Source organism: Crocuta crocuta, unplaced genomic scaffold (genome assembly GCF_008692635.1).
Source record: "Crocuta crocuta isolate KB4526 unplaced genomic scaffold, BGI_CrCroc_1.0 scaffold288, whole genome shotgun sequence".
NCBI lineage: Eukaryota > Metazoa > Chordata > Mammalia > Carnivora > Hyaenidae > Crocuta > Crocuta crocuta.
In genome coordinates this window covers 5963789-5983053 of record NW_027532607.1, presented here as the reverse complement: position 1 = coordinate 5983053, position 19265 = coordinate 5963789, and the positions used below count along the sequence as shown (strand labels likewise).

Below are 19265 nucleotides of genomic sequence, written 5' to 3'. Positions count from 1 at the left end.
TGTCTCCTTATAAACAAAAATAACGTAGGTTGGCTCAATGGTGTGATTGGCTGTTCACGCTTCCAGAATATTGTCAGACCATCTTCCATCCAAAACGTCCTCTTTCAGGACACCTGGGTGACTCCGTTGGTTGGGCGTCGGACTCTTGATTTCAGCTCCGGTCATGGTCTTGTGGTTCGTTGGATCGAGCCCCCAAGATCCTCTCCATGCTGACAAGGCAGCGCCTGCTTGGGATTCTCTCCCTCTCTCTCTCTCTCTCTCTCCATCTCTCTTTGCACCCCGCCCTGCACTCTTGCCCTCTCTCTCTTTCTCTCAAAATAAATAAACGTTTAAAAAAAAAGTCCTCCCCCCTTTAGNGGACATCCCTGTCGTGTTCCTGATCTCAGGGGAAAGCTCTCAGTTTTTCGATAGGGGTAGTTTCTAAACGGGTCTTTCTCCCCCCAGCCCCCGACCTCCTGTTCTCCAGCTTGACATGACAGGCCAGCCGTATGTAACCACCTGCAGGAAGGCTAAGACATGAGGGCCTTTCACAGTAGGAAGATTTATTTCCCTCAACATCTGCTAAGCTGTTCCTCCCCCTCGCCATCAGGTGGCACTGTAGTCGCAGTGTTTTCAGACGCCCCTTCCAGGCGGGGTTTCACCGGCCCTTCATTCCTTGCCAGGTCTGTGTGCCCTCTCTATCAACCATTCCAATTCTTACGTGGCCTATCCTGGAAGCCTGACCACGGGCGAGATTGTGCTTTATGACGGACACTCCCTGGTGAGTTGGCAGGGGCGAGGTGTGGAGGGAGAAGCAGTCCTGGGTGAGGTTGTGCTGGCCACAGCGGTGGGGCGTGGAGGAGAAGGTAATGACCTGCGGCCCCTTGTCAGACCGAAGGTGTCACACTGTGCCCTGTCACAGGCAGCGACAGTGCGCAGGTGTTTCGCCTCCCCGTCCCCCGCTCTCCGAGGCTTCACAGAGCAGGGCACGATCGCTGCGGGAAGTCGCCTACAGCCGCGTCAAGGCGTGCGGCTGGCTGTCCACCTTCCCGAGGGCAGGAGACAGGGTACAGATGGAGGGGCCCTGGGGACAGAATCTAGGCACGCTCAGAAAGGATGTACAGCTTCTGGGCAAGTGGCCTGTGGAAAGAGAGAGACAGGGCGCCCAGCAGATGCGGGAGGGGGTCGGGGAAGGAAAGAGAGAGGAGAGGGCTCTTCCCCAGTGTCAGTACCCATTTTCCCTGGTTACCAACAGAAGCCAGTGTGCACGGTTGCTGCCCACGAGGGGGCGCTGGCCGCCATCGCCTTCAATGCCTTGGGCTCCAAACTGGCGAGCGCATCTGAAAAGGTGAGTTCACGAGCCCTGTGTCCATGGGGCTGTCTGGTCAAGGCTCCGCAGGAAGGCTCCCCCAGGGCCATAGATCTGAGTAGACGAGACCACCGACAGGACTGACTGGTCTCTGGGCCCACCCGGAATCCATTTCCGAGGGGAATCTCTGACCCTCGTGGGCCACATAGACAGATACGTGTATGAATTCAGCAGCCCAAAGAGGAGACGAGGTGTTGGGCCCAGAAGCTTGTGATCTGATTGAGAAGTGTGCGTGCATGCCATTCCTCGATGCAGGTAGATTCTGCGTTTCATGATCAGTGCCGACAAGCTGTGCCGTTCAGTGGAAGAAATGGATCTCTTCTGACCGGAATGGTCAGGGAAGGCGATCAAGTTGATTTCAGATGCCGCGAAGCACGAGTGTTTTTTGAAAGGCAGAGGCACACAGAGCCTTGGAGGGTGGGGGTGGGGAGAGAAGAGGGACCCTAACGTGCCGAGAATTGCTTCTCTGGCAACATACAAACAAAACCGCTCTATGTCACCACTTCGTGCCTCCTCCTCAGCGACAGGTGTCCCACGCCAGTAAAACAAGCCCCCCTCTGAAGGGACGTCTCCATCTGAGGCCATTAATGCTACGAACTACCCACCTGCTTTCTTTCTCAGGGCACCGTCATCCGGGTGTTCTCCGTACCTGATGGGCGAAAGCTCTACGAGTTTCGGAGAGGAATGAAAAGGTCTGTGCTCACCGTGAAGCCCGTACAGCACCCACCGGAGTCACTGTGCAGGGCAGGCAGCCACTAGGGCAAGCACGGAGGGTGGCCCTGTGCCCCCCTCTTCCCCAGAGCAGATATAACTGTGCTTTCGCGGTTAACTGCCTTAAACGCTGTGCTGGGTGCTTACACCCAACAGCATGGCTGCCGGGGTTTCTTGTTTTTTTGTTTACTCTGAGATAGAGAAGGGGGGGCAGAGAGAGAGGGAGAGAGAAAATCCCAAGCAGGCTCCACGCGGTCAGTGCAGAGCCCGACGTGGGGCTCCATCCTACGAACCATGAGATCACGACCTGAGCAGAAATCAAGAGTCAGACACGTAACTGACGGAGCCACCCAGGCACCCCATGGCTGCTGTTTTAACACAGGACTTCAGCCATCAGAGCCCTTTTTTGAGGTGTGCGAGGGCAGCTTGCAAAGGAGAAATAAGCGGGCGAGCAAATCACCATCCGAAAGCGATGTGTAAGCGAACGGGCGGGGATCCTATGGGCTGCAGCGTTTGCGGCCAGATCTGTGCAGGGAACAGCTGGAAAACCGAGATGCCAGAAAGGGCGGTGCCTCGTTTCTTCTTGCCGGAGCCTGAGACCCTTTACGAAGCCTCCCATCATTAATTTCTAAACATGAGTGATGCGAGGTCGAGGAGGCTTTCCAGGACACGTTAGTTCTCTCGTGAAGCTGGGTTTTGAACTAGAAAGCGACCACCCTCATCCTTCTTTACGTCGCTGCGTTCCTAGGTACGTGACAATCAGCTCCCTGGTTTTTAGCATGGACTCACAGTTCCTCTGTGCCTCAAGCAACACCGAGACCGTGCACATCTTCAAGCTGGAGCACCTCACCAACAGGTAGGTCAGCGCCAGGCATAAACTAGCCATTCGGCTGGAGGAGCCGGGCCCGGGTGGGTCCGCACCACGGCCGTCCGCAGAAGTGACTCCTCTCTCTGAGTGCCGTGCGCTTGGCTTTACGTGCCGCGTCTCCACCGCAGTGGCGGGCCGACACTGGCAGGCCCCCGGGGGTGTGATGCACAGAAGCCCAGAGCCTGGGGGCGCCGTCCCGAGTCACACCCCGCCTCTGCCCCCGACACGCTCTGAGACCCAGGCGGGTGACTTCTGCTTTCTGTGCTTTAGTATAAAATACTCATTGATGCGTCTGGGCCTGGTTGGGAGGGTCACGTAAGTTCCTTGACCTAAAGTGTGCCGTGTCGTGCCTGGCACAGTGGGCGCTAGGAAGTATTCGGCAGCAGAGCTGTCGATACGGTGACATACGAATCCCTGTCATCACGCCCGCTCAGTGCCTGCGACTGCCCCTGTGACGGGAGCACTGAGGCAGGCGGAGAGGAGCACGTCGTAACCTGAGGCCAGGGGTGAGTGTGCCGGCTTCCTCCTGCTGCTCTAACCAGTTACCACGTGCTCGGTGGCTTAGAGCAGCAGGTTCTTTATCTCACCGGTCCGGGCTGGCATGGCCGAGTTCTCCACCTGGGGTCTCACAGGCAGAGATCCAGGGGCCGCCCGGCCACACTCGTATTGGAGGTCAGAGCCGTCTTCCAAAGTCGGTCCTGCCCCAGGCCAGAACTCAGGTCCCTGCGGTTGTAAGAGTGGGGTCCCTGCGTCCTTGGTGGCTCTCCGCTCGAGAGGCCACCTGCATCCCTTCCCACGTGGCCTTCAACCCGGCAACGTTGCACTGGTTCCTTCCTGCGCTTTGGCTTCTCCAAGTCTTCCTCGGCTCTCCTGGCCTGCCACCTGTCGGAGATTGCTGCTTTTTAAAAAATGTTTATATTTGAGAGAAAGTGCGAGAGGGGGAGGGGCAGAGAAGGGAGACAGGATCCGAAGCGGGCTCTGTGCCGGCAGCAGAGAGCCCGATGCGAGGCTCAAGCTCACAAACCATGAGATCATGACCTGAGCTGAAGGAGGACGCTTAACCGACGGAGCCACCCACGTGCCCTGAAACCTCTCTGCTTTCAAGTGGTCGTGTGATTAGATCAATCCCAAGTCTCGCAGACTTCCTCCTCGGTCCCCCGCAGTAGTCCGGGAAGGGAGGGGTAGAGGCACTTCCCTCTTAGCAGAGGCAGCTGGGGTCAGAGAAGCTCAATGAGTTGCTCAAAGGCGGCCCCTGTGTCCAAGTCCCAGGGTCCACATGTAAGCGCCACCTTTCACACCCTGCCGGCTTCTGGAGCTGCTCCAGAGTGGGAACTCCCGAGGTCTCTAGAAATGTCCCCTCCGAGCACTTACTTCCACGCCGGGCTTCACGACTGTACCAAGGGAGGCCCTTCTGTGATTAAAAGAACTCTTCTCCTGATGTGGTAGAACGTCTATGAGAAAACTCATTTTCCACCCAGTCGGCAAGTCCCTGGGCTTGGTTACTTATGTGCAGTGCAGCCCGTATCCGTCTGATGCCGTACTGGTTATGGTCACGTGCATGTTGGTTGGCGTGTGCCTGCTGGATGCAGCATCTGGCGTCAGTCTTCCCTGCTCTGACTCCAGCCGAGTGAGTGGGTGCCAAGGATTCTCCAGGCCCGGGTCTGTCATCCCTTTACGGTCTAGCGCGGCGCTCCTCCTCTGGAACCGTCTGCCGCCACTGCGTCTGAAACCCTGTGGCTGCTCCCTTCTCACTCCTCAGTGTTCCTCGAGCCCCGCAGACACCCACCCCTGCTTGGACACATCCCTAAGCGGTTCTGTCCTGTAGTTCTCCAAACTCTGCAGGTTCCCCCCAGAGCTTTCACCTATTTTCTAGACTTTTCTATCGCTTCTCAGACAGCTTCTAAAAATGGAAGCCCAGGGCGCCTGGGTGGCTCTGTCGGTTGAGCGTCTGACTCTTGATTCCAGCTCAGTTCATGATCTCACCGTTCATGGGTTTGAGCCCCGCATCTGGCTCTATGCTGACAGTGAGGAGCCTGCTTGAGAGTCTCTCTCTCAAAATAAATAAACACTTAAAAAAAAAATTAAAATACGGGCCTAGATCTCTTTGGGAGGTTTGTTTTTATTTATTTTTTTTATTTTAGAGAGAGCACACAAGCAGGGGAGAAGGACAGAGAGAGAGAGAGAGAGAGAGAGAGAGAGAATCCCAAGCAGGCTCCACACTCAGCGTGGAGCCCAAAGGGGGCTCCATCCTATGACCCTGAGATCATGACCTGAGCCGAAATCAAGAGGCAGATGGTCCACTGACTGGGCCCCCAGGAACCCCCTCAGGAGCTTTAATTCATCATCTGTTGCAGCAGGTTGGAGGACGGGAGGGCAGCTGGGCAGCCAGGGTGACCTATCCTGAGGCGCCATCACACAGTGACCCCGAGCCGCGACTTTAGTCTTGTCTTCATCTGAGTTCATTATTGGTGCTTCAGACAGGAAGTTGCCATCTGAACTCCTTTCCCTGTCCAGGCTCTCCTGTTTCCGTCCATGAGCTCGGATAGCTGGGAACAGCACCTCCCCCCCCGCCCCAAGTGGCTCTTGACCTTCCCCTTGGCCGACAATGAAGTATGCCCTGCAGAGATGGCCCACATGGGCTTCTGCAGCCCCGCGGCTCTGGCCACGGCCCTGAACCAAGTCTGTAACGTCTTCCCGCGGCTCCGTTGTCCTGCTTCAGTCTCGCTCCTTCCAGCCCCTTCTTACCAGTCCATCCTGTATCTTCTCAACGGGCTGGTTTCCTGCAAGTGCTCCTTCGAACCTGACCCTCCCTCCTCAGAAACCTCCTCCCCCCTTTATCTCTGGGAATGGAGTCCCAGCTCCTCCAGCCCGGCATTCAAGGCTCTGCTGGGTGCCGGCACCTTACCCACTGTGGTGGCCACACGGGCTTGGCGGTGGCTCTGGAGGGGTCGCTCNCCCGCCCACCCACCCCACCTCCAGAGCCCAGCCCGGTGCCCAGCACCACGCAGACAGCGCCGCCTGGAACAGCACTTGCTGTGTGCGGCCCACAGTGTGAGCCGCTCTGCGGGTGTCCCCTGCTCAGCACTCATAGCGGCCCCACCAGGTGATGAGTTAGTCCACTGAGCTTGCCCCCACTTGCCAGAGAGGAAAGTGGGGACCGGGAGGGAAGGCAGCTCCTTGCTCCCCCACCTCTGTGGGTCCCGGAGGAGCACCCTTCCTGAGACCCCTCGAGTCGTCTTCCTTTCGTGAGGCACCTCGCATCTTCCGTCTCTGTGCTGTGTCTACGCAGGGAAGGGGGTTGGGACCTGGGTCGTAGGCCCTTTGTGAAGCTGGCACGGAGCTCTAGGGCAAGCGGGGCAGGTCCGTTTTGATGCTCAGGGTCACAGAGTAACAGCGGAACCCCTAAAGGGGTCCCTCCATTTCCGACGGGAACATCAAGGCCCAGAAAGGTCTGTCCCAAGGCCACCCAGCCGGTGGGTAACAGAGTGAGAAATAACCCCCGGTGCTTCTGTGCTCCAGCCCGGGTTCCCCGCCAGGCTCTGGGCTGTAGACGAGTGGCCCCTCGGCAGGTGCTCCCAGGAGCACACAGCCACCGTGCTCCCTGATGTGCTGCCCAGTGCGCAGACCACAGACGCGGGGGCCTGCCCCCACCCGGGATGGAGCCAGAGGACTGCAGGGGGCGCAGCGGGTCCCCTTGAGTTCTCTCTGCCACCACGGCCGACCGGGGACCAGGGTGGCTCCAGGGCTGTCATCACACACCGCCCAGAGCATCCCGCCTGGAGGTTTGCTTCCCACTCCGTCTGGCTGGGGAGGCCCTGATGCTGAGATCGCGGTGTCCTTCTGTGGGCCCGAGCCAGGCTTGAGCATAGCTTTCAGTGTCCAGATTATTGATCCCACCTCCTGCCCTGGCCTAGCCCCCTTTCCAGCAACCTGGAGGCCAGACTAATCACCGCGCGGAACTCTTTTAATGTAGGGAAGTGGTCGCACTGGGCACCGCTTAACAGCTTCGCAGCGGTCCTTCCAAGGACAAAGGAGCACTCGCTGCCCTCTCAGAATTGCCGGAATAGTATGTCCCGAGCTGTTCCCAGTGGGCAGAACATTATGCTAAAGGCACAGTCCCTTCCTGCCGCGGTGAGCGAGCTCCTGGCGCGGTGCCCACGCCCCCACACCTGTGCCTTGCTCCCGCAGCCGACCCGAGGAGCCCTCCACCTGGACCGGCTACATGGGGAAGATGTTCATGGCTGCTTCCAACTACCTCCCCGCCCAGGTGTCAGACATGATGAACCAGGACAGGGCCTTTGCCACCGGGCGTTTGCACTTCTCCGGTCAGAGGAACATCTGCACCCTCTCCACGTACGTATGGCCCTGCCCGCTGTCAGCAGACACGACCTTCCATCTGCCCCAAAGCACACGAATACCCAAACACGCGCCAGGGGAAAAGGAAGGAGGAAGAAGGCCCGGAAGAAGGGCCGAGGGTGTCCACCGCCCTTCCCGCCCCTCCCCCCATGTCACGTGTGCTTTGGGGGGCGGCCATGGGAACTTGAACCTCATGGTTCTCCCAACGCCATCTTGAAAACAACTCCCATCCTAAGTAAACTGTAAAAAGGCCCTGCTTCTGTACGTTCCGACACCTCTGGGGTCGACAGTTTATCCACAGAGTTTAAAGGAGTTTGTTAAAGGACGTGAAGACTTTTTAAAACTTCATAAAATGAGCCAGCCGATGTTGCCCTTTGTCCTGTCCGTCACAGTTAAAGGCAGAAGCACGCGGCAGCCAGAGGCCGTGTCCCCCTCAGGCCCGCCAATGACTCCGTGCGGTCCCTTTCCACAGAGTGGCACGCGCACGCGTCCTTCTGTGTCATCCACACAGTTATTTTCCAAGATGAGAAATAATCCCCGAGGTGGATCCCTAAGTCACAATACAAAGAAGTAGCCAGAAACCCAGGGCCTGGGGCCAGCAGGCCGGGTAAAGGTTTTCTGGCGACAGGGGTGCGGGAGGCTGTGTCACGTGAGGCCGGCCCACGGCCCATCTTTGTTGTGGTCACAGCACGTGTTTTTCTTGGCTCCTAGGATCCAGAAACTGCCGAGGCTCCTGGTCGCATCTTCCGATGGACACCTTTACATCTACAATCTGGACCCTCAGGACGGAGGAGAATGTGTCTTAATCAAGACCCACAGGTGAAGAGACTGGTTTTCAAAAAGCCTCTTTAAGAGCTGGTGGTGTGGAGCCATCACGTGGCCCAGAATGACACGCTTCAGTAGCCTGCTTGCCCCTCTTCTTCGGGGTTCTCAGGGGCACCCCTCCAGCGGACAACCGCTCTTCACTGGGCTCCACGCCGGGTGACCTCGCCACGCTGTAGGCTTCTGGAAAAGTGCGGGGATGTGTACCGTGCACTTGAAGAAGCGAGTCTCTTCCCCGGTCTTTCCCCCTTGTACGTTTCCTCCTATATACTGGGAGCTCTAAAACGCGGACCAAAGTGAACTGAAAAGTTCTCTTGACATCTGTGACCTCTTGACAAGGCAACCTCTTCCTGCTGTGACAGGACATCACCACGACCCCTTTCCCTGGCCCATGGAGCCCCCCTTTTGGGGGCGAGTCTCAGCGTCCTGGTCAGATTGAACCAGGAAGAGCAGAGCGCCAGTGAGCATAAGAGAAAGGGGTCGTTGTGAGGTTGCATAATTGACCCCAGCAGTTCAAGGGCCCTTTTTAGGTCATGTGACCCAGCAGTGTACTAATCAGTCCATTTGTTTTTTAGAGTTTATTTTGAGAGAGAGTGAGCACGCGAGCCAGGGAGGGGGGAGAGAGAGAGAGAGAGAGAGAGAATCCCAAGCCAGCTCTGCACTGTCAGCACAGAGCCCGACGCGGGGCTCAGACCCATAAACCATGAGCATGCGAAACCAAGAGTCAGACACTCAACCGCCGGAGCCACCCAGGGGCCCCCAGTAGGTCCATACTTTAAACTCAAGTGGGCAAGCCTGAGCTTCCTCATGCTTTTCCTTCTGGAAGTATCCCACATATGTGATGATCTCTTTTTTTCTTTCTCCCCCTCCCCTTGATTGCTGCCATTAGTTTGCTTAGCTCAGGAACAACCGAAGAAAATAAAGAAAATGACCTCAGACCTCCATTACCTCAGTCTTACGCAGCAACGGTAGCCAGACCAAGTACATCTTCTGCCTCCACTGTTCCCGGTGAGTGGATGTGGGGGCCCGGCTGGGGCGCCCCGGGGGCCATTTCTGCCCGCAGCTCTTCTGTGTTCACGGTCACCTGTGAACAGAGCGCTGTCCCCGAACCCCTTCCTTCCTCCCAGGCGTGGCCACAAGAATAGCCTTTAACCTCAGGCCCCTAAGCCTGGCAGGCACAGCCCCAAATGGTCATCTCCCTAACGCGTAACATCAAGGCTTCAACTCTGAGAATTGCAACTGAGTGGAAGGTTGGAGGCACCTGGGGTGGAGGGGTGGGCGAGGTCAGCGCATCCAGAGGCTTCGGGACTCTGGGTCCCTAAAGGATGGGGATTGTGACCCACCTGAAGCACAGTCTCTCCATGCAGAAGGCAAAGGTGGCCCCCGTGGTTTCCCTGGAGGCCGCCTGGGGTCAGAGCGTTAGGACAAGACCATGGGGCCTCCCTCATGTCTCATTCTTGGTTTCCAGGCTATTCTGAGGATGGCGGGGCCCTCCGAGGAGAGCTTATTCCTGAACACGAGTTTGCGACGGGACCAGTGTGTCTTGATGACGAGAATGAATTCCCCCCTGTGAGCATTAGGAATCCCTAAGAGAGCGGCTCAGTCTGTGTGCTTCGAGGGAAGCCTTCACCTCGCGCAGGAGGCGAAGTCACGTTCCCCGTGGTCCAGTCCTGTAACCGCTAACCTCCTCCCTACTGCTCAGAAAGCCATAGACGGTGTCCGCGCTGTGTGCTTCAGGCCCCGTAGACCAGCCCTCGGGTGTCGGGCTTAAACACGGCAGCCTTAAAATAACCGGATACTAACCCAGGGGGTCTCATAGGCCCCTCTGCACCCCCGGGCCTGGAATCACCTTGGCTTTCTTAGCACTAGCTCTGCTGCTCGCAAGGCAGGGACTCGCGCATAAACTTCCTGAGGCACTTAAGGACGTTCCTGCAGCATCGTCTCCGGATGATGATCTACAGGCGAGCCAGACCCTCACCCTCCTCCGGCTCATGGGAGCTGACCCCAGGCCCCCAGCAGCCGTGTGGAGCGGTGAAGCTCCGGGGGAGAGCTCCCTCGCGGTTCCCTGTGCCCTGCTTCAGCTGCTCTTGTAGCAAGAGCCCTTGGTGCTGGCTGGGTGCAAAGCTTGGCTTCTCCCAGCATCCTTTACTAGAGCGAGGACCCCCCCCCGCCCCGGGGCCCCCAGGGTCTCCTTAACTTCCAATGCTCAGACTTTCATTGAGAGCAGTGCACACAGCGCTCTTGTGAGCATCAGCTAGAGAATGGCATGGAGGCTGAACCCGAACTCACTTAGCAGCAGAAGCCGTGTGTGGGTCATGACCTTTAGTCAACTGAGTGACTCCCAGCAGAGCCAGAGAGCAGTAGCCACATGGGCTTCAGCTCAGAGCCCGTTAGGTCTCGGAATAGAATGTTTTCTCCAGGTCTTTTTACGTCCATGGAAATTGCATTTGCAAAAGGATGAAATGCAAGTCTGGCTTCTTTCTTGTACAAATCCCAGGACAATCTGGAGAGCCCAGTCTGCTTAAAAAAAAAAAAAAAAAGCCTGTTTTGGGTCCCTCTTTGCGTGATTAGAGGGCTGGCTTTGCGATTTCCCATAAAGGCGCTATAGATTGCAGCTTGAAGTTTACATTTTGGGCTTTAATCGGCACATTGCCAAATACAGTGCCAACAAGTAGTTTATATTTTAAGCGCGGGGAGCGGCGGTTCTTAAAAATACCAGTTCTCAGCATAGAAACAACTGCTGGCTTGCTGCTTCCTGATAAACAGTGGTTTTGCCTTCGGGTTCTCCTGCCTAGACTAGCCATAAAGGGGGTTCTTCCATCCCCACCAAGAGCGGGTGGTCATTTCCCCGCAGCTGTGTCCTCTAGGAACCAGAATGGATCAGATGCCATGGGGATAAATGTGTCCCCACTCCTCCCCCCACCCCACCCCCCACGTCCAGGTTGGGAGCATTCACTCATTATGTTCTAGGTCAGTGGTTTTGCTGAAAGTCTGTGATGGCTACGAAAGATTATTAGATCATTAATTAGTAATCCTCGTACTTACAGAATTGGGGTACTAAAGACTTTGGCGTGGAGGGGATGGTCCCCTGCCAAAGAAAGCCTGCGTAAAATAATAGGTACACCGTGCAGATCATTTGCTTGGAGCTTTAAAAAAAAAAAAAATGGAGATGCTTAAAAACTAATGCTAGAACTTATCAAGAGGCCTGTTCACCTAGACGCTAACCCGGAAGCTGGTATGAGCCGCTGTCTTGTCTTCCTCTTAAATGAGTGAAACTTGGTTTAAATTGCATCCGGGATTTTTATTTACACACAAGGAAGGCTTCCCGCCGGCAGTGCTGATCACTGAGGGAGGCCCCTGTGAGGCCCTAGAGCTGGTGGGTGGGGGTTCTAGAAGCCCCGCAGACCCCAGCCCTGCCCTCCAGCCTAGAGGCGGACGGGGAGGAGAGGGCCATGCTTCTGTGAGCTCCCGACGTCCTAGCCGACAGCCTTCTCCACCCCACCGCCCCAGGACCCAGGGCGTGGGTGCCACTGGGAAGCCCTCTTCACATGGCCCATCTCACTCACGCCCTTATGGGCAACGATGTCCAACTGGAGAGACGATCCTAGATGACCCCTCACCCCCCTCGCCTTTACTCTGTCATCAGCATGCCTGGTACAGGTATTTGTCCAGAATTCACATCTCCGCCCACATCCCTTGAGACATTCCGGAACTGTGGAAGGATCTTGGAGCCTCCATTTGGTTAAAACCACTTTTCTCTCTCAGTTAAAAACGTGGCCTTGCCTGGATAATCCCATGAGGCGCTCCCTGGGCCTACAGAACCACAGGTCGTTGTGAGTGGGTCTTTTTTTTTTTTTCCCTAAGTATACTCACGCTTCCCTGGACATGATCACTCTTATCTCCCTGGGATTTACTTGGCTCCATAAACAATGAAAGGAAAGAGAATTGCTCACTTCTGGTACCTTAGACGCCATATTCAGGAAGATAAGCAGCTTTTGTCTCCACAACATGCTGGCCTTTACAAGTCCGCATATTTTCTGACACTAGTCTTGCTCTGGTGAGCAAGAGTAAACGAATTGGGACCAAGGGTATTTACTGACTTTAATAGTGACGTAGCAGTCCGTGTTTACAAGTAAGATGAGCCTTTAAAAAAAAAACATGCAATATACACATAAACATACACACATATTCTACATACCGTTAGTATTTTTTTGAGACCGTGCCATACTCGTCTATACCTAAATAAGATGGGTGGATTTTCTGTGGCCATGAGTGAGGGTCAGTGCGTGGACTCCGCAGCACCCGGCCTCCCCATGCTGACCCCACACGGGCACAGACCCGTCGATAACGCAGCCCCGCCTAACAGCCTCTTCCTGGAAAGAGTTAAGGCCATTCTGTTTTGATTTTGGTAGATAATCTTGTGCCGTGGAAGTCAGAAGGGCAAAACGAAGCAGTCATGATGAGAAGCGCACCTCAGAAATCAGGACACCCCCCTGTCAGGTGGTTGTGGAGAGAACGAGGAAGGTGGAAGAATGGAGTACGATTGTGTGCGCAGAAAAGGGGGGCAGGAATCCACAGGATGCGGTCCGCTGCTCACCAAACTCCTCTGCCCCGGTTGCCAGTGGGGACGGGAGAGACTGTATACACATCCTGCGCTCTGAAACATGTTACAGCCCTAGCGGCAATGCTCACTAACCACGTTGGTCTATAACCGGAACTTTATATGAAAAAGGGCATCCTTTTTAAATGTATGCCATGTAAAAAAATGTACGTATAGGGAAAGCTCTTTGAATTGTATTTCTTGTATAAGACATAGAGACTGTTTTTAGCCAGGCAAAGTATTTTTGCAGTGATGGGAATAAATCCTTTATTACCTTGGAGTCCCATTTTGGACCTTATAATAAAATCATGGCAATGCATTTTTGAGGTTTTAAATGTTTATTTCTACCCGGTTTTTAGGAAGCAGAAGGGATGCTTACAATCTTCAAAATACAATTACTTGATCTCTAAGAGGGGGCGAGGGGAGGCAGGTATCGCTACATATTTAATCCGCGGGCTCTCCTGCTCGGAGACCTGGAAACGTCTAACTTCGTCTAGTCTGCACTTGTGCTACTCAGGGCATTTTCCCCCGCAGGAAATGGAGCCCGGAAATGGAGCATCTCAGGCAACTACTGAGTCAGAATCTGCACTTCCACGGAGTCCCAGGTGACACGTATGCATATTACAGATGGAGAAGGGCTGCCCTAGATCTCAGCTGGGATGAATTCATGCTAAAGTGACCAGCAAAACTGGGTACATAAGAAAGGAAACTAAAATGCATTCAGTGCCTCTTCTGTGTCACGTGACGTGGCAGGTATTTGCATATATTCCTCTTTCGGTCCTCAGAACAAGCCGGGTTAGAGGACCGCCCACGTTCTGAAGCTGGGACTTGAACCTGACCTAACTCCAAAGCCCCGAGTGCTTTCCACTTCAGCTCAGCACAGCTGTCCCCGCCCCCTACCCCGCCCATGCAGAAAGGACGGTGGGAGGTGCAAAACCATGGCTTTGAAACAAAATTCTGAGCCTTAAAGCTTAAGTGTAAAGAGGGTGAAGGCTTGGGGGTGTGAGCCTGCCCGCGTCACTTTCCTCAAGCCTCTGCTCGTGGGAACGCGGGTCTGTCAGGTGGCTGGGCAGCGGCAGGCCTTCCGGTGGGGATCGCAGCAGGGAGTCACCGAAGGGTCCCGAGTGTAATCCGCCCTGGAGGTCTTGTCACCAGCAACGTCCAGAAGAATGCCCGCCAGAGCCTCTCTGACCTCAGGCAACACGCGCTGGTACTCGGCACCGCCTCGTTCTAGAGGCTCCGCTTCTGCGGCATCGTCTTCGAGGTTGAAAATAACGGGGGGCTCGTGACGCTGCGTGGGCCCCACCTTGCCGTCACAGGCTTTGGCTCCGCCTAGAGGGGGGACGACAAACACCCCATCAGACCCAACTTTGGCCCTGTGACCATGGGATTCCAGCCGCTCATCCCAGGGACGGACATTCCTATGGTCCAGAATGATTTAGAACTTCTCCCCCTGAGACCCGCCCTCAGAGCCTGCACAGTGGCAGATAGAGTTATCTCCCATCTCCACCCTTGGGGAGTAAATTCAATTTTTTGCCCCGAAAATTCATTTCTGGAATACCAAAGACACAAGTTGGTGGACTGGGCGGGAAGGCAAGGCGAGTAATGTCACTTCGGGTTGTTGTTGAAATTAGAATCTGGGGGCGCCTGGGTGGCTTAGTCGGTTAAGCCTCTGACTTCATCTTATGTCATGATCTCGCACTTTGTGGGTTCGAGCCCCACATCGGGCTCTGTGCTGACATCTCGGAGCCTGGAGCCTGCTTCAGATGCTGTGTCTCCCTCTATCTCTGCACTCCCCAGCTCATGCTCTGTCGCTGTTTCTCAATAATAAAGAAGTGTTAAAAACAAATTAAAAGAAAGAACTTAGAATCTGGCTACCGAGGCCACCTCAGAAGAACAAGAGCAAAACTGGAGAATGGCATCCTTAGCTGCTAGTGACTCAGGTGACTTTTTTCCTTTTCCTTACAAAGAGTTAGTTAAGGTATCTGACAGAAATTAATGCAATGCAAGTGAATCAACAAAAGGAATCAAGGCAAAGAACGGCCATCAGAAATACAGGAACTCCTGGGGCACCTGGGTGGCTCAGTCAGTTGAGCATCTGACTTCGGCTCAGGTCATGATCTCACGGTTTGTGGGTTCGAGCCCCGCGTCAGGCTCCGTGCTGACAGCTCAGAGCCTGGAGCCTACTTTGGATTCTGTGTCTCCCTCTCTCTCTCTGCCCCTCCCCTGCTCATGCTGTTTCTTTCTCTCTCTCTCTCTCTCTCAAAATTAAACAGTAAGAAAAAATTTTTTTAAGAAATACAGGAATTCCTGAATGCCTACTTTGCCCCTGAGCTTCTTAGCAGCCAAAGAATAAGGTAGAAACTTCTCAGTTACTCAGGGGAAGTCAAGCTCTTTCTCGCAGTGAGGTGAGAAAGAAACTTCTCCGGTGGCTCCTCTTTCAGGGAGAGAAGAATGGGCAAGTCACACAGCCTTCAGGCAGCCTTCGTTAACAGTTCTCTTCTCGTGGTTTGACATTCAGGTCGTTCTGCAGAAAGTTCAGAGTCACTGTCTTTGCCTAGAATCTGGGAGTCCAATCTGGTTCTTCTTCACTGCCAGTCAAGGGCAGGGGACGTGATGTTTGCAATCAGTCGAGCAAGGGTTTGGATGGACTCCTCTTATAAAAGTGAAGCACTTCCACTTCAGAGAATAATGGAATGGCTTGCATAGAACCAGCCCTCCTGTGGGCAACAGTTATAAATTCTAGGCAACATATTTAAGAGAAAAAAAAAAGTAAAGGCACTAGAAAATTACCAAGGCAGGCAGACACTGAAAAGCATTTGATCCTTGAAACACAGAGGTCACCATGGGTTGGGTCCGTGTTCAAGAGTTCCATTCACCTGGAGACACCTGTCAGTCTGTGCAACAAGCTGCAGCTCGAGCCTAAGGCGAAGACTATCATCTCTTTGGCTTAGGGTGTCAGGCGGCCATCAGAGTATCAGAGCTCGGGACTCCCACAACGGAAGAAAACCGATGGGTGACGTTCCCAGGAAGGAGGGAGCCAGAGAGAGGAAGGCTCAACATCTGTGAAGAAACTTCCCCCACATCTTTCTCTAATCTGATGTAGAAGAGGTCAATGCACCTAGTTTATCCTAAAGCAGTTTTAAGTAACTAGGATGCAGACTTTCCAAAGAGGAAGGGAAGGGGGTGGGGAGGATCAGAACATGTCACTCTCCCCACCCCGGCCCCCAGCTGCTGCATATCGATGTCTGTCCTCAACCTCATGCTAACTGTGCTGGGACCCTGGTGACTCCTCGGAAGAAGAGAGCTGCCCCGGGTATCCTAATTCTGATTGTGATCATTTTAAACGGTCCGATTACTTCATAGTAACATTTAGGATTCCAGTGCTGTGGTGCCAAGGGCCTTTTTGGCACAGCCTTGACTTCTGAAATTAACTCAGCCTGGAGAAGCCATACCTCTGAGATAATGTAATGTAAGGACTGTAATCTAGAAACTTTCCATCTGAAAGCATAACAAATATCCGACTGGTTTGCATTTTGGGTTTTGGAGAATCAAGGATTCTTGTGGCATGTTTAATATCCCTCACGTTCTGAACTCAAAGAACTTGTGTTTTTATGGCCCATTTTTTCCTTCAGGATCATGCATTCACACTCAGGGAAAATAATTTCTGTTCTTTATTATACAATGCTTTAGAACACTCTCACATTAAATAACTGACTCAAACGGGGATCCATACCAGGTCCCGGGTCTGGTTTTGGTTTGTTTATCTTTTTGTTTGTTCGGTTTTCATTCACTCAAAGGAAAATTTTAGGGTTCCGACAGGGCACAAGATATTGCGCTCAGCACTAAAAGACAACAAAAATGAAAGATCTTACAAAGCTCTGGGTTCAGAGAGCTCAAAACTAGTAAGGGAGGGGGGCCTGGGTGGCTCAGTCCATTAAGCGTCCGACCTCAGCTCAGGTAATGCGGGCTCTGTGCTGACCACTCAGAGCCCGGAGCCTGCTTCGGATTCTGTGTCTCCCTCTCTCTCTGCCTCTCTCCCGCTTGTGTTCCATCTCTCTCTGTCTCTCAAAACTTAATACACATTTTAAAAAATAAAAAATAAAAAAACTAGTAGGGGAAGTAAAACATATACCCAAATGGCTGACAATATACGGCAGAACGTGATCATTATCTGAGTTTCTCCACATCCGACTCAGCTGGGAAGAGGAGAGGGAGTTTTATGACCGAGGTACTAGGATTTGACGTGAGGCCCTCAAAGCTGAGAGAGATTTTGATAGGAGGCCAAGGAAGAAGGCGGTCGCTCTTGGAGAGCCGACACCGGAAAAGCCGAGCGCCCCGGGATGGAAGGAGTCTGGATTCTGTTGGCACCCAGAAGCCATTGGGAAGATTTTGAGAACCATCCTGACCCAACATCACATTTCTGGGATATACATTTACGGCGGTCACCGAGTGAATCGAGAAGCAGAGAGACTTCTGTCGGTCTGCTAACCCAACCTCTAGAGTCTATTTTCTGAAACAGTCTATTGTCTAGTAAATTACACCTTAAAGTATCTCTAAGCCTCCATTTACCATTCAGCCAAACCAGTATTTAAAGCGTCACAATGGAGTGAGAGTCCTTCGTGTGAGTGCGCGGACGTGCTCCGAGCTTGCTAGAAACTCAGGCAAAGAGTAGAAAGACCTTGTTTTAGCATTTGTGGGTGCAGAGGGCCTGGCTGGGGAGGGGGTGGGGGGAGCTTGGGTGCTGGGGGCTCCCTGAGGGAGGGCAGCTCACACTCATTCCCGGAGGCCTGAGGGTGGATCCCGGGACGGCGGTGGGGGGCGGGGGCGCCCCCTGACTCACCGGTGACGTAGAAGGCCTTGTGTGGTCCCAGGCGGACAGTCTGAAGGGCTCCATATTCCCCGGCCGCCCCGCTGTTGGGGTGAAACAGCACCTGAGAGAGAACAGCAGAGAGAGCTTCCTATCCCGTCCACCAGGCCCCTGATGCTCCCTGGAAAGCGGTCCTTTCTCGGTCCTGGTGGCCAGCCCTCCATGCCCACCCTGGCTCCAAACACTGACAGGCCTGTCATCCACGCTGGCCAACCCTCGGGGCCCCCAGGAAATAGGTTTTGGGCAAGTTAATCAATCGAAGTGGCTGCAGCTCCAGGCAGACTCCTTGGCCCCCGATACCAGCTGCAGAATTCTGAGCGTCCAGTGCAAAATGAAAGAGAGAGAAACTTCGTTCAAAAGTGAACAATTTCAAGGCAGCACAGCGAGTGCTCTTTAAACCAGGTGCAGGACCGTCCCAGGGGCGGGGCCCCAGGTGGCTGCGTCCAGCCCCTCAGGTTCAAGTTAGGGCCTGGGAGTCTGCAAGGCTTATGGTCCCAGGGATTCTGACGCAGGTGCCCTTTGGAAGCACAGCTTCGTGGGGGCATCCAATTAATGTTCTAACTCTCCCTCAAGCAAGGATGGCATGTCCTTGGGATGACAGCTCGCGTGAGTTCTCCAGAACCGGGCACAGCCTAACCTCCGAGCACAGATGTTCCCACCCCTGGCTCAATCCGACCCTCCTGGGACTGAGGAAATCCCCGTCATGGGGCCACCGATGAAAGAATCGCCCTGCCGACGGAAACACCGAATTCAGGCGTGCCATGGGCGGGATTCGGTAGAAAATAAATAACCAGTGTCCTTGGTGGGTTGGTGGGTCTGGGCTGGATGCGTGAGACTGCCCTGGTATGAATCATGACCAATATATATCACTGCAGAGGCGCTTACGTGATTCAAAGTTTCCATGGGGCTATTAAAAAAAGAGAGAAAGAAACATCTGCTGGAGCAGTAAACAGCTGTCCCCCCTTTCCGGGCTCTCAGAGGATGCCGCCGAGGGCGGGGCCCCTCCCGCACCTGCAGCTTCCGTGCCGGGCTCTCTCGTGACAGTCTCTGTAAGGTCCCCAGCCAGCATGATGACAGCAGGCTCCTTCCAAACAGGAAAAGAAGTCGTAACTCAAAACCCACTCCTCCGCCCTGCAGGAAGCCAAGCCTCTCTCTGCGGGAGGCCGGTGGGTTTCCTTCTAGAGGAGGGGGAGAAGGGGGGGGCTCGGAAAACCTATTGTCAGCCCATCTAAGAGGTCCTCAGACATCGGGAAGATGGCAGTCACGGTTCAACTCACTGAGAGTATTTGGGTCTCAGTGACAGATACCCCAGCGAGGGTGGACCGCCACGTCCAGGATAGTGTGCGGCGTTACCAAAGGCAACTTCCAAAATCCAAGAGGAAGAAGAGGAAAAACTGCCGGATGGCCCCCTCTCAGAAACAGGAGGCGTGGGCTTTGTTGTGCCGACTGACCACGGCGTTGTTCATACCCACAGAGGAAGAAGGTTGGCAGACGGACACATGAGTCACAGCCCAAGACTGGTCCCCTCCAGCATGGGTCCCGACTTCAAAGACGACTTCTATCTTCTGCAGACATGTCGCACCTTCCCGGTTGCCTTTCTACTGTTTGCTTTGTTTCGTTCTGTTTTGTTGTTTGGAGCAGGTGAGTGTCTCTCTTAGGCTCCCGAGGCTCTGGTGCTTCGGTGGCAACC

At 54.3% G+C, this 19265-nt stretch overlaps 2 protein-coding genes across 4 annotated transcripts in view; one reads left to right on the top strand and one right to left on the bottom strand.

Moving 5' to 3' along the window:
* The window catches only part of WIPI1 (WD repeat domain, phosphoinositide interacting 1), a 32660-nt gene extending 19636 nt beyond the window's left edge, over positions 1 to 13024 (top strand). Inside the window, exons 5-13 of the mRNA XM_077780435.1 lie at positions 663 to 760; positions 1235 to 1327; positions 1970 to 2040; positions 2808 to 2915; positions 7116 to 7280; positions 7995 to 8102; positions 8995 to 9113; positions 9574 to 9674; positions 12518 to 13024. Coding sequence (XP_077636561.1) covers positions 663 to 760; positions 1235 to 1327; positions 1970 to 2040; positions 2808 to 2915; positions 7116 to 7280; positions 7995 to 8102; positions 8995 to 9113; positions 9574 to 9674; positions 12518 to 12565 — 911 coding nt within the window. The 3' untranslated portion in view covers positions 12566 to 13024. The remainder of the gene's footprint in view (positions 1 to 662; positions 761 to 1234; positions 1328 to 1969; positions 2041 to 2807; positions 2916 to 7115; positions 7281 to 7994; positions 8103 to 8994; positions 9114 to 9573; positions 9675 to 12517) is intronic.
* A 6-nt stretch (positions 13025 to 13030) lies between these two features.
* Positions 13031 to 19265, bottom strand: part of ARSG (arylsulfatase G) — an 86100-nt gene continuing 79865 nt past the window's right edge. For all 3 annotated transcript variants that reach the window (XM_077780432.1, XM_077780434.1, XM_077780433.1), the window contains 2 exons: positions 17549 to 17639; positions 13031 to 14037 (listed from right to left, as the gene is read on the bottom strand). In XM_077780432.1, coding sequence (XP_077636558.1) covers positions 13763 to 14037; positions 17549 to 17639 — 366 coding nt within the window. In that variant the 3' untranslated portion in view covers positions 13031 to 13762. The remainder of the gene's footprint in view (positions 14038 to 17548; positions 17640 to 19265) is intronic.